Source organism: Centropristis striata, chromosome 7 (assembly GCF_030273125.1).
Source record: "Centropristis striata isolate RG_2023a ecotype Rhode Island chromosome 7, C.striata_1.0, whole genome shotgun sequence".
In the NCBI taxonomy this organism is placed as follows: Eukaryota; Metazoa; Chordata; class Actinopteri; order Perciformes; family Serranidae; genus Centropristis; species Centropristis striata.
Window position 1 is genome coordinate 18,956,059 of NC_081523.1, and position 16,195 is coordinate 18,972,253.

Here is a 16,195-nt window from a genome sequence, read left to right on the forward strand (position 1 = left end):
AACAAAATTAATTATTATTGTTATCATCAATAAGCTTTGTAATTATTCCCTTCTTTTGCCCAAACTTAATGAATAAGTTGACATTGCACACCAGGAATTATATACAAATAAAATATTCAATTTGAAACATAATTTATGTCTGCCTTGTCTAAGGCTGTGATAACATCCGATTTTCACTACACCAAATAATTTAAAATGATATTTTGCAATATGTGTAGAACATTTTTGGGGAAAATGCTATCAGTCAAATACATTTTTCATTTTTTTGTATGTTATGTCACTTTTTGGGCAAATTAATTAAGATAACTGTCCAAAAGTGTACAAAAACAACAATTACACGCACAGTAAAAAGGCAACCATATAAACAGATGAACAAAAGATCCACAGGATTTAAGAGGCGCTTGATTATTTACACAATATTATTTTAAATGTCAGTTATTGTCAATACTGGTGTATTGCATCACCCTTAGTCTGGTCATAACATATGTAAATGGGAATGTTACAGGGGTGGACAAAATAACAGGAATACCAAGTAGCCCTATGGAATCCAAAGCAATAGACTTGCAATATGTAATGCTTTTATTTTCTTTAATTTCAACTGTACCAGAGAAAAGTTTATACAACTCTAAGTTTTAAGACTGTTGGGTGTGGTGCTGATGGATAGATTAAACTAGATTAAATCTGCCTGCAGTTGAAAACTCAAAATGAGATAAACTTGTGATTAAAATGTACAGAAAAGCATGTGCAATTTCCTGACTTGTTAGTGATAAAGAAAAGACAGTGTTAAGGAATATGTATATGTATATATGTTTTTTCATTTCTTAATTCACATGAAAGTTTTTGTCGTCATTTAGGAATCCATTGAAAACACACTGATGCCAGTGCAGATGGATTTTACAGGCAAGACCTCTCTCTCTCTTTCTCTCTCTCTCTCTCTCTCTCTCTCTCGCTCTCTCTCTCTCTCTCTCTCTCTCTCTCTCTCGCTCTCAGCTGAAATGTCCTCACTTCCCCAAAATGTCCTCTGTTAAAACAAGTTCTGTCCTCACTATGTAGGAAGTACAAGAAGACACACACATGCACACACACGATAGACATGGACAAATTAATTATCAGCAAATTCCTTACTTTATTTAAAAACAATGTGTATATATATATACAATTATTATAAGTTAGGAAAATATGCTTTTTTTCAAAGTGCTCAAGATAAGAAATAAGAAATTCAACACATTTTTACTATAATAGCAGCAATGCACATAACAAGGTTTGTAAGTAAACACAATGATAAATACACACCAATAAACACAAAAATATTATTATAATACTAATAAGACAAATGTAGCAATGAACAAACAATATAAGAGTGCATAATATTAAAAATAAAGGACAGGAAAACAAGGATGTTCTGATCTCTGAAGCTGCAGTCATGACAGCGGAGAGTTGATGCCCCTCAGCAGCAGCTCTGTCAGTTGATGAGGTAGACACTCAAGGTGCAGTGGAGGTTGCTCCAAAATATTTTTATACCGGCCCTGAAAAGATTGTACATTTGATTCTTTTCTTTTAATAGGCTTGAAGGCATCACATTGGTCAGTTATATTTATCAAAAAAGTTCCCCAACTCAGGTGATCACATGGGTCATTTGTTCATAAACTCTAATACCCACAGGAGCGTTTACTAAATGTGTACCCTACTGGTGGCAGCAGATCAACACATCCTCATACCTAAACCTTTCAGTCACAATTTTAAACACAAGGTTAATGCTGAAAAACGGTTGAAGTTTAGTAAGGTTTAGGGAAAAAATAAGTACATGTTACATATTGTATGTGTTATACATACGTATGTTAACCCAGGGCTTCCCACACTTTGCCATGCCAAGGACCCTCACATAGCCCCGTTGCAATGTTTTTTTTTTAATTACGTGTACATTATGATGGCAAATAAAAACAAAAATTAAACATACAGCTTCTTAATATATTTTACTTGACTCTTTTGTTAGGCCTATTTAATCATTCCATTCAGTGTGTTCTGTTATAAAAGACATACATTAAAATGCAGAAGTTTAAAAAACATATGTCAAAGTTTCTGCGACCCCCCCAGGGGTCAGACCCCCACTTTGAAAAACAGTGGTTTGATCTAAACTACATATGTGACATAAAGTAAGTACATTATGTATGTTAAAAAAAATCAGAGTTGAGTTTTGGTGTCATATGGGACCAGAACAGCAGTCTCTTGGGTCAAAGTCCCCCGTTTATTTCATCCATCTATCCACTCCAACGTCCTGACTATGTGGACTTTATCACTCTTTATACTTTGTCAGCTGACTTCCACTTTAGCCTCTGTCATGTTTACTACAGCCACTAGAGGTCGCCACCTAACAATAAACGTAATATTGGTTGTGAGTTACTTGTATAAATGACCTATGGGGTCGTATTTTGAACGAACATGGTCTTGTATCTTTCAGGCCTATTTATTAGCCACACAAATGCACTTTATCCAAATACATACATACATATCAAATTGTCTTAATTTGCCCAAATATAATCTACAAAACAATTTAAAATACTAGAAAGCAAATGGTTAGCCCGAAATAATTTGGGGAAATTTGGACTTTTAACATGTGCTGTATTAAAACAATAAATCAAATTGAATTTAGAAGTTAATTAACAAGCAAAGTAAAATGACAAACTATAAATTATGCTATCATTGCAATCCTCCTCATATTAGCCAACAAGAAATATCAAGAAATCAAATTGCTCAGCGACAGACTCTCATTCAGTGAGCTGACGCAGTAGCACAGCTCACTGAGCCAAAGACTTAGTCGTTCATGAGTACAAACAGTCAATAAGTATTTAAGTTCATGATTCCACCTCACCTATGCCTTCACTGACTGTCATAGTATTCTCAATAAAGACCTATTATTGGCCTAACTCATTCTGATAATGCTGTAATAGGCTACAGCCACACAGTGACCACTGAGGTCTGTTCCTTCATGGCAGCTGTCATTAAAGGCTGTTCACTGCTGTCAGCTGCTCTATTCACAGCAATCATTCACCAAGAAGAGAACCTATACAAAGCTCACATCAAATCTTAAAGTAAAACCTTGGATACCCTGAACATCATAGGTGCAATGTACCATACCTGGCACATGCCAGAAAAACATAGGGGGCAGCATTTCACCTTGTGTAAGAATTTCCTGGTTGACTAATTGCAGCAATGACACAGTTCAAGATTGCCATTTATAACTGGTCAAACAGTAGATATACAGATGTTTTACATCATCAGCACAGCAGAGTTTTCAACAGTTTATGCTGTAACTCAGACAAAAGCAGCAAGCAGGAGAGATGTGTCTTTAATCTAAATTCATTACATCACAGGTTAAAGACGTGTTGTGTTTTGCATCAGTGGTTTGACTCACTTTATGTCAAAAATCTCAATCTGCAGTGAGTGTCAATATTCCAGGTGCTGTAGCTGCTTGGATGTACTCATCCATCGTGATAATCAATGGGTGTTTTATTTTGAAGACTGTGACCGGAAATCATATTGATTATGTCTGGCTTGACTCTGGTCTGAGAGTACAAAGCTCTTTTGGCTCCCCATATTGATGGTGCACTAAGGCAGCCTCCATTACTGTAAGACCAGAGAATCACTGTCTTCACCACAAATGGGAAACCATGACATCTTTTAGGGATGTTCATATTGCCTACGCCAGTAAAATGAGTTGATTCCAAAGAATGTGGTACTGAACTAAAAGCTATTGACAGTAACTGTCAAAATGCACACACACACACACACACACACACATACACTTATACATTTGCATGTGTTTTGAGTATTGCTGTATGTATATTACTATGTGTTCCAGATTTAAAATTTTGCATTTTATCCTTTAAAAAAATTCTGTTCATAAATTCTGATCTTGTTATCAACATCCTACTTCTGTTACTCTTTTAAGAGCCACTATGTAAACCATGGCTCAAGCCAAAACTACGCTCGCATAGCCAGACCTACCTGAGGACCACAATGAAAACAAGGCTTTATTGTGTTTTTATCCTCTGCAATTTTTTAATGTAGGTAATGACTACAGTGTAGTGTTATATGTGTTTTTGAAGCATCAAAACTAATCACATCAAACCTCAGCAGTGCTTTCATCTTGTTTGTATTTGGGTGGTGCCATGCCCAAGATTCAGCGGTGTTCAACGGTGCCCTTGCAAAATAGATAGCACAGACAGCTGAAGGGGAGGAGGCGTGTTATGGCAGGCTTATACCAACACTCTACCTCCAGTGAGTCAGACTAATCCAAAACATGCAGAACTACCTTTTCACACTCAAGGCTCACACATGTCAAAACTGCGTTACCAACAAATCAAAGTCGGCAACTGCCCACTTGTCCTACACCCTCAGGTGCCCCATTAAGCTCCTGGTTTGCCACATGTCAGTGGGTTTTGGTCATTTTAATAAAAAATAAAAAGGTCCTATGGTATTATGTAAAGGTTGAACCCTTGTCTTGTAGAGGGGACCTGTATTAAAATCTAAGTTTAACACTTTTAACTATTTTTAGTCACCTTTACTTTGTGTAATGCATAGAGGGTCGTTGTAGGTGTCAGTAGGGGGGCCCAACTAATGTTTGCAGGTGAATTTTAGCCATGCACATGATAAATAACTTGCAGAAATGCTATGGTATAGCATTAAGGAGACAGACAGACAGACAGACATATACATATAAATGGTTAAATCCAGTGGTACCCTGACCCAACAATAAATGCCTTGTCCATTTTAAATATTAAAGTTTCAGGTCTGGCTGACTTTCTAGTGTGTGTGTGTGTGTGTGTGTGTGTGTGTGTGTGTGTGTGTGTGTGTGTGTGTGTGTGTAGGTGTGTGAGAGAGAGAGACTCGGTCTTCGTGTTTTCTGAGGTTGTCAGGTCATCTTTCAGATTAATTAAAGTGCTTCCTGTCACACACACCCACACACACACACACCGGAGAGGCATTGCAGTGCGCCTTGCTTCTGGCAGTGAGTTTGAACACATTGCGGCAAAATGGCAAAATGTATGAAAACTGCGGCGCGCCAATAAAGGCCCATCTATATCGATATATTTCCGTCCAGCAGAAGTGTGAACGTGCTGAAACCTACATTAAAGCCCCTGGCAATGAAAGGGTGCTGTCCGTGGTGCTGGAGTGCTCCTATTTATCATTCACTACGTTTTTTTCATTGGTGGACGCTGAAGCTATGGACGCTATAGGATAGGTGTGTGTGTGTGTGTGTGTGTGCGTGTGTGTGTGTGTGTGTGGCGGACGGTTGGGGGGGCTCCCTACCGCAGGGAGCGCGGTTGAATCACCGAGCGCGCCTCCGTCGGATCTCCTCTTCCTGCCGTCACACCCACTGCTCGGTGTTGTGGGTTCACCCCGAAGAGAAGGGGAGGACCGACGGCACACACAGCAGCAGAGAGTGCTGCAGTGCGAGCGCAGCGGGGGACTCGGAAGCGGAGAGAAAAAAAAACACATACACACACACACACAGACACACGCATCAGCAGCCTTATTGCCGAAACTTGGTGTATGGAGAAATCTGCAGCGACGCCGTAGCGACGCAGGCCGACATGGAAGAGTATTTGCGGAGGGTCCAGAGCAGACTCGGGGTGAGTTGAGAGCCTTCAGCGGCGCTAACACCAGGTTGTGGGTGTAATGAATGAGACCATGACGGGAAGGCTGATGCTGCCGTGCTACAGGCTGCGTTCCTGTTGCTGAAAAGGCGCACGGCAAAAAAAGCCTCTCTTCGGTCCCCTAAGCACCTGTAGATCGACATTATGACAGTACAGGGGGAAGGAAGGCGCGTTTGGCCCCGTACAATAGGCTCGTTGTGTTTACAGGAACATCAGTGTGTGAATTTGAATGAGGAGCTGATTTCTAATGAGGGGGAGGCGTGACATCAACAAGTTTAGCCAGAGGCTGTGCTTCCCTGCTATCTGGTTGCTCTGCAGATACTGACTCATGATTTGCATTTGATCCTGAACTGAATGTGTTCACACATAAAAATGCCTCATGCAAATACTAAACAACCTAATTTATATAGACTAAATGACTGTGGAGCCTTTGGGGAGGCACACATATTTGCATATTGCTTGAGATTATAGATATGTGGCTCAGTTCTTTTTACATTTCTGTATACAGTGGTGGCCTGTGTACATTTAGTCTGCCAGCAGTGCCTTGCAACACTTGCACAGGGTTCACATCAGGGAGCCTTTTATGGATGATGCCTTGAGGCCATGGGCTATAGGCCCCCTCAAACTGCTCTTTCTATATTGTGCTTGTTTAAATGGCATGACCATCAGCTGCAGTGCATGGCCATGGTGGTATATTTCAACGGGTTTGAGCTGTGGACACATACTGTATACTCTCACCTTCTCCAAAGAGTATTTGCAATGACTCAGTTGATATTGGCACTGCTGCCCTTTATGCATTTATATTTTGGCTGGGTTTGTCATTTAATTTCTCTGAGTATAGAACATGGCCAGGTACCTGTCAATGTCATGAATTGATCAGAAATAACTGCTGAAGAGCACACACACTATTGTTCGGTGACTGGTCAATAGTAATGATTCTTTTTTTGGTTGTTGAGTCGACTCCGTGCAGTTTTTCATGCATTACAAAGGGATGGGAAACCACAAACCCACACATACACCCACAAGCACACATTAACAGGCACGATTTACTGATGCTTTTATACAATTGGATATCAATTTCTTAAAATGTAATTCTGAGTCACTTTACTCCACTTAGGAAACCCCACTCTCTGCAGGAAATACTGTTCATATTAAGGTTGTCACAATACCAGATACAATACTGAAAAAAGGATATTCAATACCTCTTTCAGTAACACAGCAAAAAGAAAAACAAAGTCCTAGGCTTCCAAAATAAGATTTTTTTTACAACCTGCACACAGTGATAGTATGGAAGAAGTCACAGAATGGATATCAACACACAGCAAAAAAATGTCCCCAACTGTTTCATTTGTGCAGCCTTGGGTTCAAATATAATTGTGGATCTGTTTATTTATTATTACAGTGATACTTTTGTTAATAATAAATTACGATATTGTATTGCTTTAAACCTGTGGTATTAAAAAGTGTTGAAGTCTCAATCATTTTGGCAACCTAAGTATCTTTTTTTTTAAAGGGAAATAGCCATCATAGACATAATCCATAGTTGACAGCCTCACCTTATGGTGCATATAGTAGCTGGTCTGGAGCTTTTGATTATGTCACATGGAGTTTGCGAACTTTCATTGAATTGTAGATGCTCACATTTTCTTTTTTTTCTTTTTTTTTGAATACTTTAAAGACTGAGCTTCAACTTTCATTCTTGGCCTCTGAAACAGCAGTTGACAAAACAACCTGACCTTAAAGTCCATTTAGCAGCTTTTGTAAGAGCTTTCAATCATATTACATAATCTTCCTCAGCAGATAATGACATGTGTGCACCTGCCCACAGGGTAAGGTGCATATAATAACAGAGCAGGTCAAAGCTAAAGTCCAACATGTGCACTTCCTGGCCATTTAGAAGATAACATATACACTAGGTGATTGTGTTCATGTGTATGGAAGCTGATTTAGCAGTAAATAATGGTAAAACATGCTTTTAAAGTTGGGAAATTATTATAATAGATCATAGTGAACATCAACATGAACAGAGTGGTTTTAAGTTAAATGAATTCTGGATAACGTGTTGATATGAACACTAATATGCTGTTTTTTTCATTGTAGGTATTACCCATGATACATCTTAATTCATTATATTTTTTAGCCATGTTATAGTATTCAGAATATTAAGTTTATTCATGTAACAAGGTGCCTGTCTGCACAATACAAACATGCATATGGACAACCTGTCTTGAATTAAATTTAAAGAGGATGAGAGCTTTATCCGGGATGTACTTCACATAAACGTAGGGAAAGCTGAGGAGAAGAGAAGATCAAAGAAGCAAATCCGCAAATCAGAGCACAGCAGGGTAATTGAGTGATAAGGAGGGCAACTGATGAGTGTCATGGAGGTTGCAGATAAAGTGTAACACATGTCATGATTATCAACCATTTCTCTCTCATTCACACACACACACACACACACACACACACACACACACACACACACACATTCATGCACACTTTATCTCTCTTTCCCAGCTCCCCAATATAAACTTTGTTGATTGGCTATTTTGCTGACCACTCTCTGTCATTCTCCTTGTCTCTCTCTCTACTCTGTGTATGGCCACCGTCCAGAACGTCCATACCTCTAATTGGCCTGGCTCTTAGTGCTCACTGAACCTATCTTTCTTTCTCCATCAGTTTTGCTCTGCATAGCTTCGCAGCTCTCCCTCCTTCACTCTACCATCATTTGGCATAGAGCTGAAGCAATGTGCTGAGTGGACTTCCACCATCTGTCCTTCTCAGTGTGCACACTAATACACACCCACACAAACCTGAAAAAGGTTTTTCGGGACCACTTTGATTCTGGCTTTAACTTTGTGCTTAGTACCAGAATTTGATCATTCCAAAGTCTTAAATAGTTAATCTGCAAACTCTATGTGTGTCTAGGGTGTGCCAACATTTGTCACTGCTCATCTCAATAAATATTTACTGCGACACATAGTAGTTGAGACGTGAAACAAATATCTAGTTAAAGGAGGTCCAGATTGTTTTTTTAGGCACTCGGGCTGGGAAAAGGGAGATTGCAAAGTGCAATAGCTTTTAAACAATTTATTAGCATGATTGAAGAAAATAGAGTTCCCTAAATTTTCTTAAAACATTTAATGTTTTTTGTGTGAAGAACGTATTGACTTTTTCACTGAGCATATTCCACACAAATTACCAAGTAACTTTTTTTTCTTTGTCGTCTTCTTTTTGTACAGATGGTGGCATTATAATGCAAGGCATGTATTAATTGTAATGAAATTTTGATTTATTTTGTTTTTTGTGATAGTGGATCAGGTATAGCATTAACATATATTTGCATATCACCAGATTTTTTACTCTACTATAACAATACTACTAAATATAACTCAGAAGTTTGAAACAAAAACAAAGAAAGAAAGGAAATAAATAAAACAAATACACAACATAAGAGAAAAAAAGAGACAATAGGGAATGGGAGGACTCCTCAGGGAGTTAAACATTGTTATGTAGTGGAGTAAATGGGATCAACTGACTGGTTACAGAGGCACTAATATGCCAAGTTAGAAAGGACTCATTATATCTGTGGTAAACAGACCAGAGATTGGATTCTTAGTCTGGAGGAATGGTTGACAAGTTATTGAAATACTCTAAAAGTGGTCTCCATAACTTCAAGAAAGCATCAGCGTCACCCCTGAGAGAGAGCTTTATTATGATTTATCCAGATTGAAAAGGAGAGTGGATTTGGAGCCTTCCGGTATAGTTATAGCCTTTTTGCTCAGAGTGTTGTAAAGTCAATTACATCTCCATATCAGGCTGTGCATTGCAAGGGTTCGGATGGCAAACTAAATATGGCTTGCAGTGGGTGTGGTTTTGTTCTGTAATAGACAGTAGATAAAGTATCAAATGCTGAAGGGCAGTTAGGTAGACTTTTTTTTTTGCATGAAAAAATCACAAAAAAGTGTAAACGTGCGAATGTATATTATGTAAATAGTTGTATTGTGGCTAGGTGGCTGACTCAGTCACTACAGAGGATGAAGTTTTCCTCTGGGTGCTTCACTTTTGTACCCAGAGAGTTCAGATGAAATTGAGACTGCTGTAGACAACAGTGTTGTTACTTTTTAACAGGCTGGATGGACGCAGTTTGTTTCATTTACCAACAACTAGCAACCCCACCTCTTAGCTATATAGTTTAGAGAATAAGAGAATAATGGATAAAGATCCATGCTGAAGCTGACAATAGGGTGGGATTAAGAGAAAAAATTGCAATTTGCTACTTCAGCACCATGGACAGCGCTATAGATTTATCAATCCAGAACAGATTTATAAGGCTTGTCGGCTGGGACTTTTGGCCGCACTGAGTTAAATCAAGCTGTGTTAGTTAGGTCGAAGCGCACCTGACTGTCTCCAAGCATTTTGCAGTGGTCAGATGGGCTGATGCATTTTGGCTCCCCCCTCAAATCATCTGCTGCCCTTAGACTTGATTGGTTGTTTGTGTGTGATGGACTGGTGACTTGTTCACAGCATTTCCCTGACTTCAAACTTAATGTGCTTGGACATGCTACAGCTCCTCCAATGGTCACACCAGAAATGTTAACATTTACTGTTTCAGAATACATTTGAAGGTTGTATTTTACTGCCCCACAGCTTTTTATGCAAGAAGTAATTACTGTAAGCGAGTAAATCTCCTCATCTCCAAATGATATTTGGCTAAAAATTGAAATTGAGGCAGCAGGGCATCGGGAGGAGAGGAGAGGAGAGGAGAGGAGAGGAGAGGAGAGGAGAGGAGAGGAGGTTGAATCTGGTGAGATGGCGAGATAGAGCTCAGAGAGAGAGCACTCAGATTGAAGGATATCAGATTGCCGATGGACGCTCGTGCACACACAAACACGCACACACACGCACCTATGTTCTCCCGCCGCAGTAGAACAGACACTGAGTGGCCTTTTCTCCTGCTAATGCATCGCTTCCTTTCTCTGGCTATCTAGTATTGATTTATGCTGCTTCTCCCTATGAAGGGACTGGCTGCAGACCTCCTCCCCCTCTCCTTCTCTCTCACACAACGTCTCCTCTTTCCTCTTCATAGTGTTCCCTCACTCCCTTTCCACTTCTTTGCCTCTCATTTTCACTCCCTCTTATCTAATTTCTTCCCTCTTCTTTCTCTTTTCGTCTCCCTATCGCATTTTTTCACCTGTCTATCCTCTTTTTTCCCTCTTTCTTTTCCCTCATCTCCTCTACATGTCTGACTTATCAACCTGCTGCCCATACCTTGATTTCAGCTCCCTTTTTCATAAGCCTCTTCTGCCCTCCTTCCTCTAATCTAACTGCACTCCTTCCTCTCTCATTCTCAGTCTAATCAACAGCCTTTAACCTTACTCCTCCCGTCCCTCTCTGCGTGTTGGTCTCTCATTCCTTCTACCATCATTTCATTTGCCCATCTGGCCCAATGAACAGCAACAAGACACCAACTCCATTCCGTATGCATTATTCCCAGTACTTTATTTGTCTATCCCCAGCATTCAACTCCATTAAATCACTAGACTCCATTATATATTTGACAAGTCAACAAATGAAGACGTAAAAGTTATAAAGGCATTGAAGTCTGTAGAGCTCAAAGTAACATGCTTATCATGTTTAAATCCACTAACTACACATTTAATTATGGCTGACCATTTTTCCAAAGCACACTGTAAGTTTGTAGACGGATTTTTTTTCTTTTACTTTCAAGGGAGCCATTGACTTCCATTAATTTAGTCAATAATCCATCCAACAATCCATTACAGTTAACATTTAGTTGTCTTTGTTTTAATATTAAAAAGCATATCATGGTACTGGCTTGTAACTCAATCACAATGCACTTTCATATGATAGTGTCTAGCCAGCTGCAGATTGTTTAGCTGTTCAGCTGACGCAACCAGTTTTACATGTGAACTGCATCATGTATAGGACATGGAATATACTATAATTTAGCATGATCACACTATGATGTGTTCAAATTCGTATATATGAATTAATTAATTTTTAGGCTCCCTGAACGCATCACTTCTGTTTAGGTATGCCTGTTTTAATAGAGGATCTTATTAACCCAAAAGTTGGGAATTCTGGGAAAGGTGATAGTCCAAGTGTCAACCTTTAACTACACTCAATCTTAAACACCCAGTGTATACCATAAGCGCCACGACTAGTGGCGGGGCTCAGTTGTGGCATAGTAATAGTAGTATTTCTTTTTGCAATTATTTTTGTTGTTGAAATTTTTGTAACTCTTCCCCCTTTTACATTCAGATTGCTTGAAAATGGACAAAGCTACACTGTTCTGCAGGAGATGAATGTTGTATCAATGTCAGATGTTGGCACCTCTTTAGTGCTGCTGCATTTTTCTCATAATAATGTTGTGCTTTCATAATAATAATAAAAAGAAGTGACTAATTGTTTACTGTGATGGGGGTAGCCCCCTTTTCTTCTTTCTTTTTAGAGATGGACAGCTGTAAACTGCAGTTTGCAAATGGGCTGAAACATACAAATGCATTGTTAAGGTGGTTAGCTAGCTATATCTGTTAAAAAATTCTAGTTAACTTGCCACTAATGTCTGATTCCTGAATAACTTTGCTCAATACATTCAGAAGGGTAAATCAAAAAGAGAATGCACAACTGAGCTTTTGTCTATAAGGTTGTCAGTATGAGCTACCTGCAAGAATCGAGCCAGGAAAGATGAACAGTCAGGGCTTCTTACCGGTCTTTGTTTTCGTAAACTTGCTTCTTCCCCGCTACTGCTCCACCCTCTCCCGTCACAGCATCCTACAAGCCCATTAAGATGAGCTGAAGATAGACGGGATATTCATTGTATCCACATTTTGCTGCTTGATTAATGTTGCAGGCTGCAGGGCAGGCTTGTACTAGTGGTGAGTCAGCTTATCTGTTTTAGATAAAACGTTTCTGATTGACACAAAACACCCAGCGCAAGAACAAGATGGGAATGGCTGAGCGAGATTCTGATCCCAATTACCCAAAATCGAGTTTGCTTTAGTTTCAGTAAGTGAAATGAAGATGCATGTCATTAAAGAGGAAGCCTTTGCTAATTATGACATTTTAAATTCCTAAGAATATATTGTTTTCACATTGTTTTGATCTTTGTATGTGTGTCCCTATATAACTCAAATTAAAAATCTGTATTTAAATATAAATGCTGGAATGCCATATTCAAATCTAATCTAGAGTCCCAGTCAGTAAAGGGATACATTTTCTGCCTTTTTCACTCAGAGATGAAAGCTTAATCTCTTTAATGGAGCTGTCATTAATGTCCACTTAACCTTAATGAGGATTGTTTATCTGCATTGTTTAGTGAAATTAATGGAACTTATCACGTCTCTGTTACAGTGTGTTACTCTGAGTTAGCAGTGAGAACGTTTCTCTCGCTAATTTAGACCATTGCTTCACTGTTTTTGCCTCTAGTATAGTGCACATTGTATATTATTCTCTTTCAAGCATGGGCTAAAACTCGCAGCACCACAATTTAATTATTAATGCATACTGTTGGTTTCAAAATGCTGCAGTCATCTAACACAGTCATGCTGGCTCAAAGAGTTTGAAGTGATACAGTTATATCAGATCGATATCAAATCAAACAGTGATGTACGATCACTGTCACCTGCTTCCTTTGTTCGATGTTGGAAAACAAAGAGATTAAGTATCACTGCATGATGTCTTGTCAAGCATATTTAGAAGTGAAGAAGCCAAAAACAACCATGTATGTTTGTGTATGTGTTTCCAGGCGGGTGCAGCAGAGGATCACGTCCATGCTGTTTTAGGCGGACCGGAGCCAGATGTTGACACTGTGGCTGCAACACTGTGCATAGCACTGCACCTCAGCCAGGTGACATGGATTTTGTCTGTTTGTGTGCATGTATTTTCTACATAAAACATGTGAAAACCAAAGTGTTTAAGGTGGTTACAACACAGGTCCTACCACCTGGAAGTTGAGCCAACTCCAAGTCATAGAATACTTTATTTGCCTGATATTAGACAGAACTGTCAACACATTTCACTCAATTTAAGTCAGACATTGTGAAATTGTCCCTAATCATTCACTAGAGACCAATATATTTGTCTGACTCTACCATCATTTTAAGTTAACACTCATGCATAGCCATGCCAGCATTTTGGTTTTGCCTTGGTTCAAAGAGTGGAACACAATGAGGTAAAACTAACTGTGATGTTGGGTAATATTAAGGAGACATGCCAGAAGACATGAACGTTTTAATGGCATCATCTATTGTCTATAGTGTTTTTTGTCATTACTCCTCCTTGTTAATTGTGAGGTTCCAGCATACAGCTTGATAACAGCATTAGTCCCGCCTGTGTCACTGATTGGCTAACTGTAAGTGTCTACTGACGGTGGTGTGGTTTGAATATACATCTCAAGCTAGTAAACAAATGCATACTTACACATTACTGTTTGATTTGTGTTCATGTTTTATGTAAAGTTGCACAAATCTCCTTTTCTTGTGTTGAAAGTAATGCACTATAACCTAAAACTTTAATCGTCATTTGACAACTAGGAACATTGTTATGGCTTTATCTGGCTGTTTTCCCAGTGAGATACAATTTTATTAGAAATTCAAAGACATTTTTAAAAAACTGGCACTCAGTACAAACTAAAGTGCTGTCTTGGCATGTATATTGAAGTGGTTAATCTCTATGCTTTACTAATTTATCAAACAAAATGCACCAAAGGGGGTTAAACATGGTCCACTATGAAAATTAATCGCAGTTCAAGTCACTTAATTTTATTTATACTTTCACTTTTTTGGTCAAACTTCAAGTGTATCACATGAGAGTTTTATCAATGTATGATCATCACAACATTATTTAATTAATGTGGTAAAACAATGACAATAATTCTATAATTATGTGTTTTCTTTAATGAAATAAAACACAGTTATTGATATCCCCACAGTTAACTTTGTGGGGATATCTGATTCCAAGTCAATGTTTAAATGCATCTGGTTTCATTTGCTGTGTGTGTCTGTGTGCTTCAGAAGGAAACGTCAGGTGGTGTGTGTGTGCCGGTGCTCTGTCGCCGACGAAGTGACGATGTGTTGCCCGGGGAGACTGTGAGGTATCTGCGGAGGGTGAACATACGTGAGAGCTTGCTGCTGTGGAAGGAGGATGTAGACCTTGTGAAGCTTCATCAGACCGGAAAACTCTCACTTACACTTCTGAGAGATGGACTGTTGGATAGGTAAACACTCACAAATGCAAATCATGTCAAAGTACACACACACACACACACACACACACGCATACTCACACACACACACACACACACACACATACAGACAGTTTGTAGATAACTTCGGTTAATCTTTAACTGCTTTATAGATGAGACACCGGGGGAGTAATTAAAATCTTACCTGAAAGTTTTATGTTTCAATGGACTTATTAATGTGTGTACAGGTGATGTTGAAGCCTTCATACACACAACCTGACCGCAAAAATATCTGGACACAGTGGGTTCTGGCTCAGAAGACTGTATTTGTTGATGCAAAAATGAGATTGAGAGTATGTTTGGGTGTGTATTTCAGGCCTGTGTGTGTTCATCACTCATGACCCAAAGGGGAGTAGTATTTATGCAAATGCCTCACAATCATCGCTGTTTCCCCTGCAGCCATCCATATCTCCTTCACCCTCGTCTTCTCACTCTCCTAGCTCTGAGTACCACACCTTGGAGTCCAGCATCCTGCGAGTGGTCCATCACGACGGGCAGCAGGACGCAGGGGATGATGGGGCACCGTCCGCGGTGACGACAGTCGCCGGGGAGATTCTTCAAGAGGCAGCAGAGCACATCGGAGCAGCGCTGGGGGAGACTCTCGGAGGTGAGGGAGGCGCAGGCGCCCCCCAGGGGGAGTAATGGGGCGATGAAGGAGGACACACACAAATCCCCTGACATGACTCGCTTAACACCCACCAGGAGAGATGGAGAAAGAGAGAGATGAGGGGTGGTGAGTGTGAGTAAGGAAGAGAAAGACACACAGAGTCCCATAATGTGACTCTTTTTTATTTTAAGTTAGTTTAGTCTGTTAAGTTGTTGCTTTTTTTTCAGGTAGTCATATTTTTTCCACTAAAGTATGAAAAGTTTTTACAAGAAACCAAAGTCAGTAAATGGTTGAAATGGATTAAAGGCAATCCACCAGTACAGAGAACAGTAAATAGTGGAAAGGGACAGAGAGCAAAACTGTGTATGCGTGTGTGGGCTGTATGTATGAGAGTGGCACCAGAATGTGTGTATAAATGAGGTGGCGCATTTAAGAGCATATATATTTACACACAGTCGCCCAAAAAGTTGGAATAAAATACGTTTTACCTCTTTCCATGAAATGATTGTGACAGTTTGATTTATTCTTGACAGATAAAGTGTATTTCTTCTCAAAACTTTATAAATGATTCTTTTCCAAACATATCACAATGAAAAAGAAAACACAACTGACACAAGATTGTGTCTGAAAACAACATTATTTCAACTTTATAGGCGACCATGT

The 16,195-nt window shown here is 39.3% G+C and overlaps 1 protein-coding gene across 1 annotated transcript; it reads left to right on the forward strand.

Moving 5' to 3' along the window:
- Positions 1-5,506: 5,506 nt before the first annotated feature.
- On the forward strand, positions 5,507-15,567 carry LOC131974422 (protein prune homolog 2-like). Its single transcript, XM_059336727.1, has 4 exons — positions 5,507-5,633; positions 13,429-13,530; positions 14,696-14,898; positions 15,366-15,567. Exons 1-4 carry the CDS (start codon positions 5,595-5,597, stop codon positions 15,565-15,567), a joined length of 546 nt encoding a protein of 181 aa, XP_059192710.1. The 5' UTR covers positions 5,507-5,594.
- Positions 15,568-16,195: the final 628 nt, after the last annotated feature.

Excerpts from the sequence above, each read along its gene's own strand:
- LOC131974422 (XM_059336727.1), top strand. The coding sequence starts at position 5,595 with ATGGAAGAGTATTTGCGGAGGGTCCAGAGCAGACTCGGG. Across the intron at positions 5,634-13,428 it reads GGGTCCAGAGCAGACTCGGG|GCGGGTGCAGCAGAGGATCA; the intron begins GTGAGTTGAGAG and ends ATGTGTTTCCAG. Across the intron at positions 14,899-15,365 it reads AGAGATGGACTGTTGGATAG|CTCTGAGTACCACACCTTGG; the intron begins GTAAACACTCAC and ends TCACTCTCCTAG.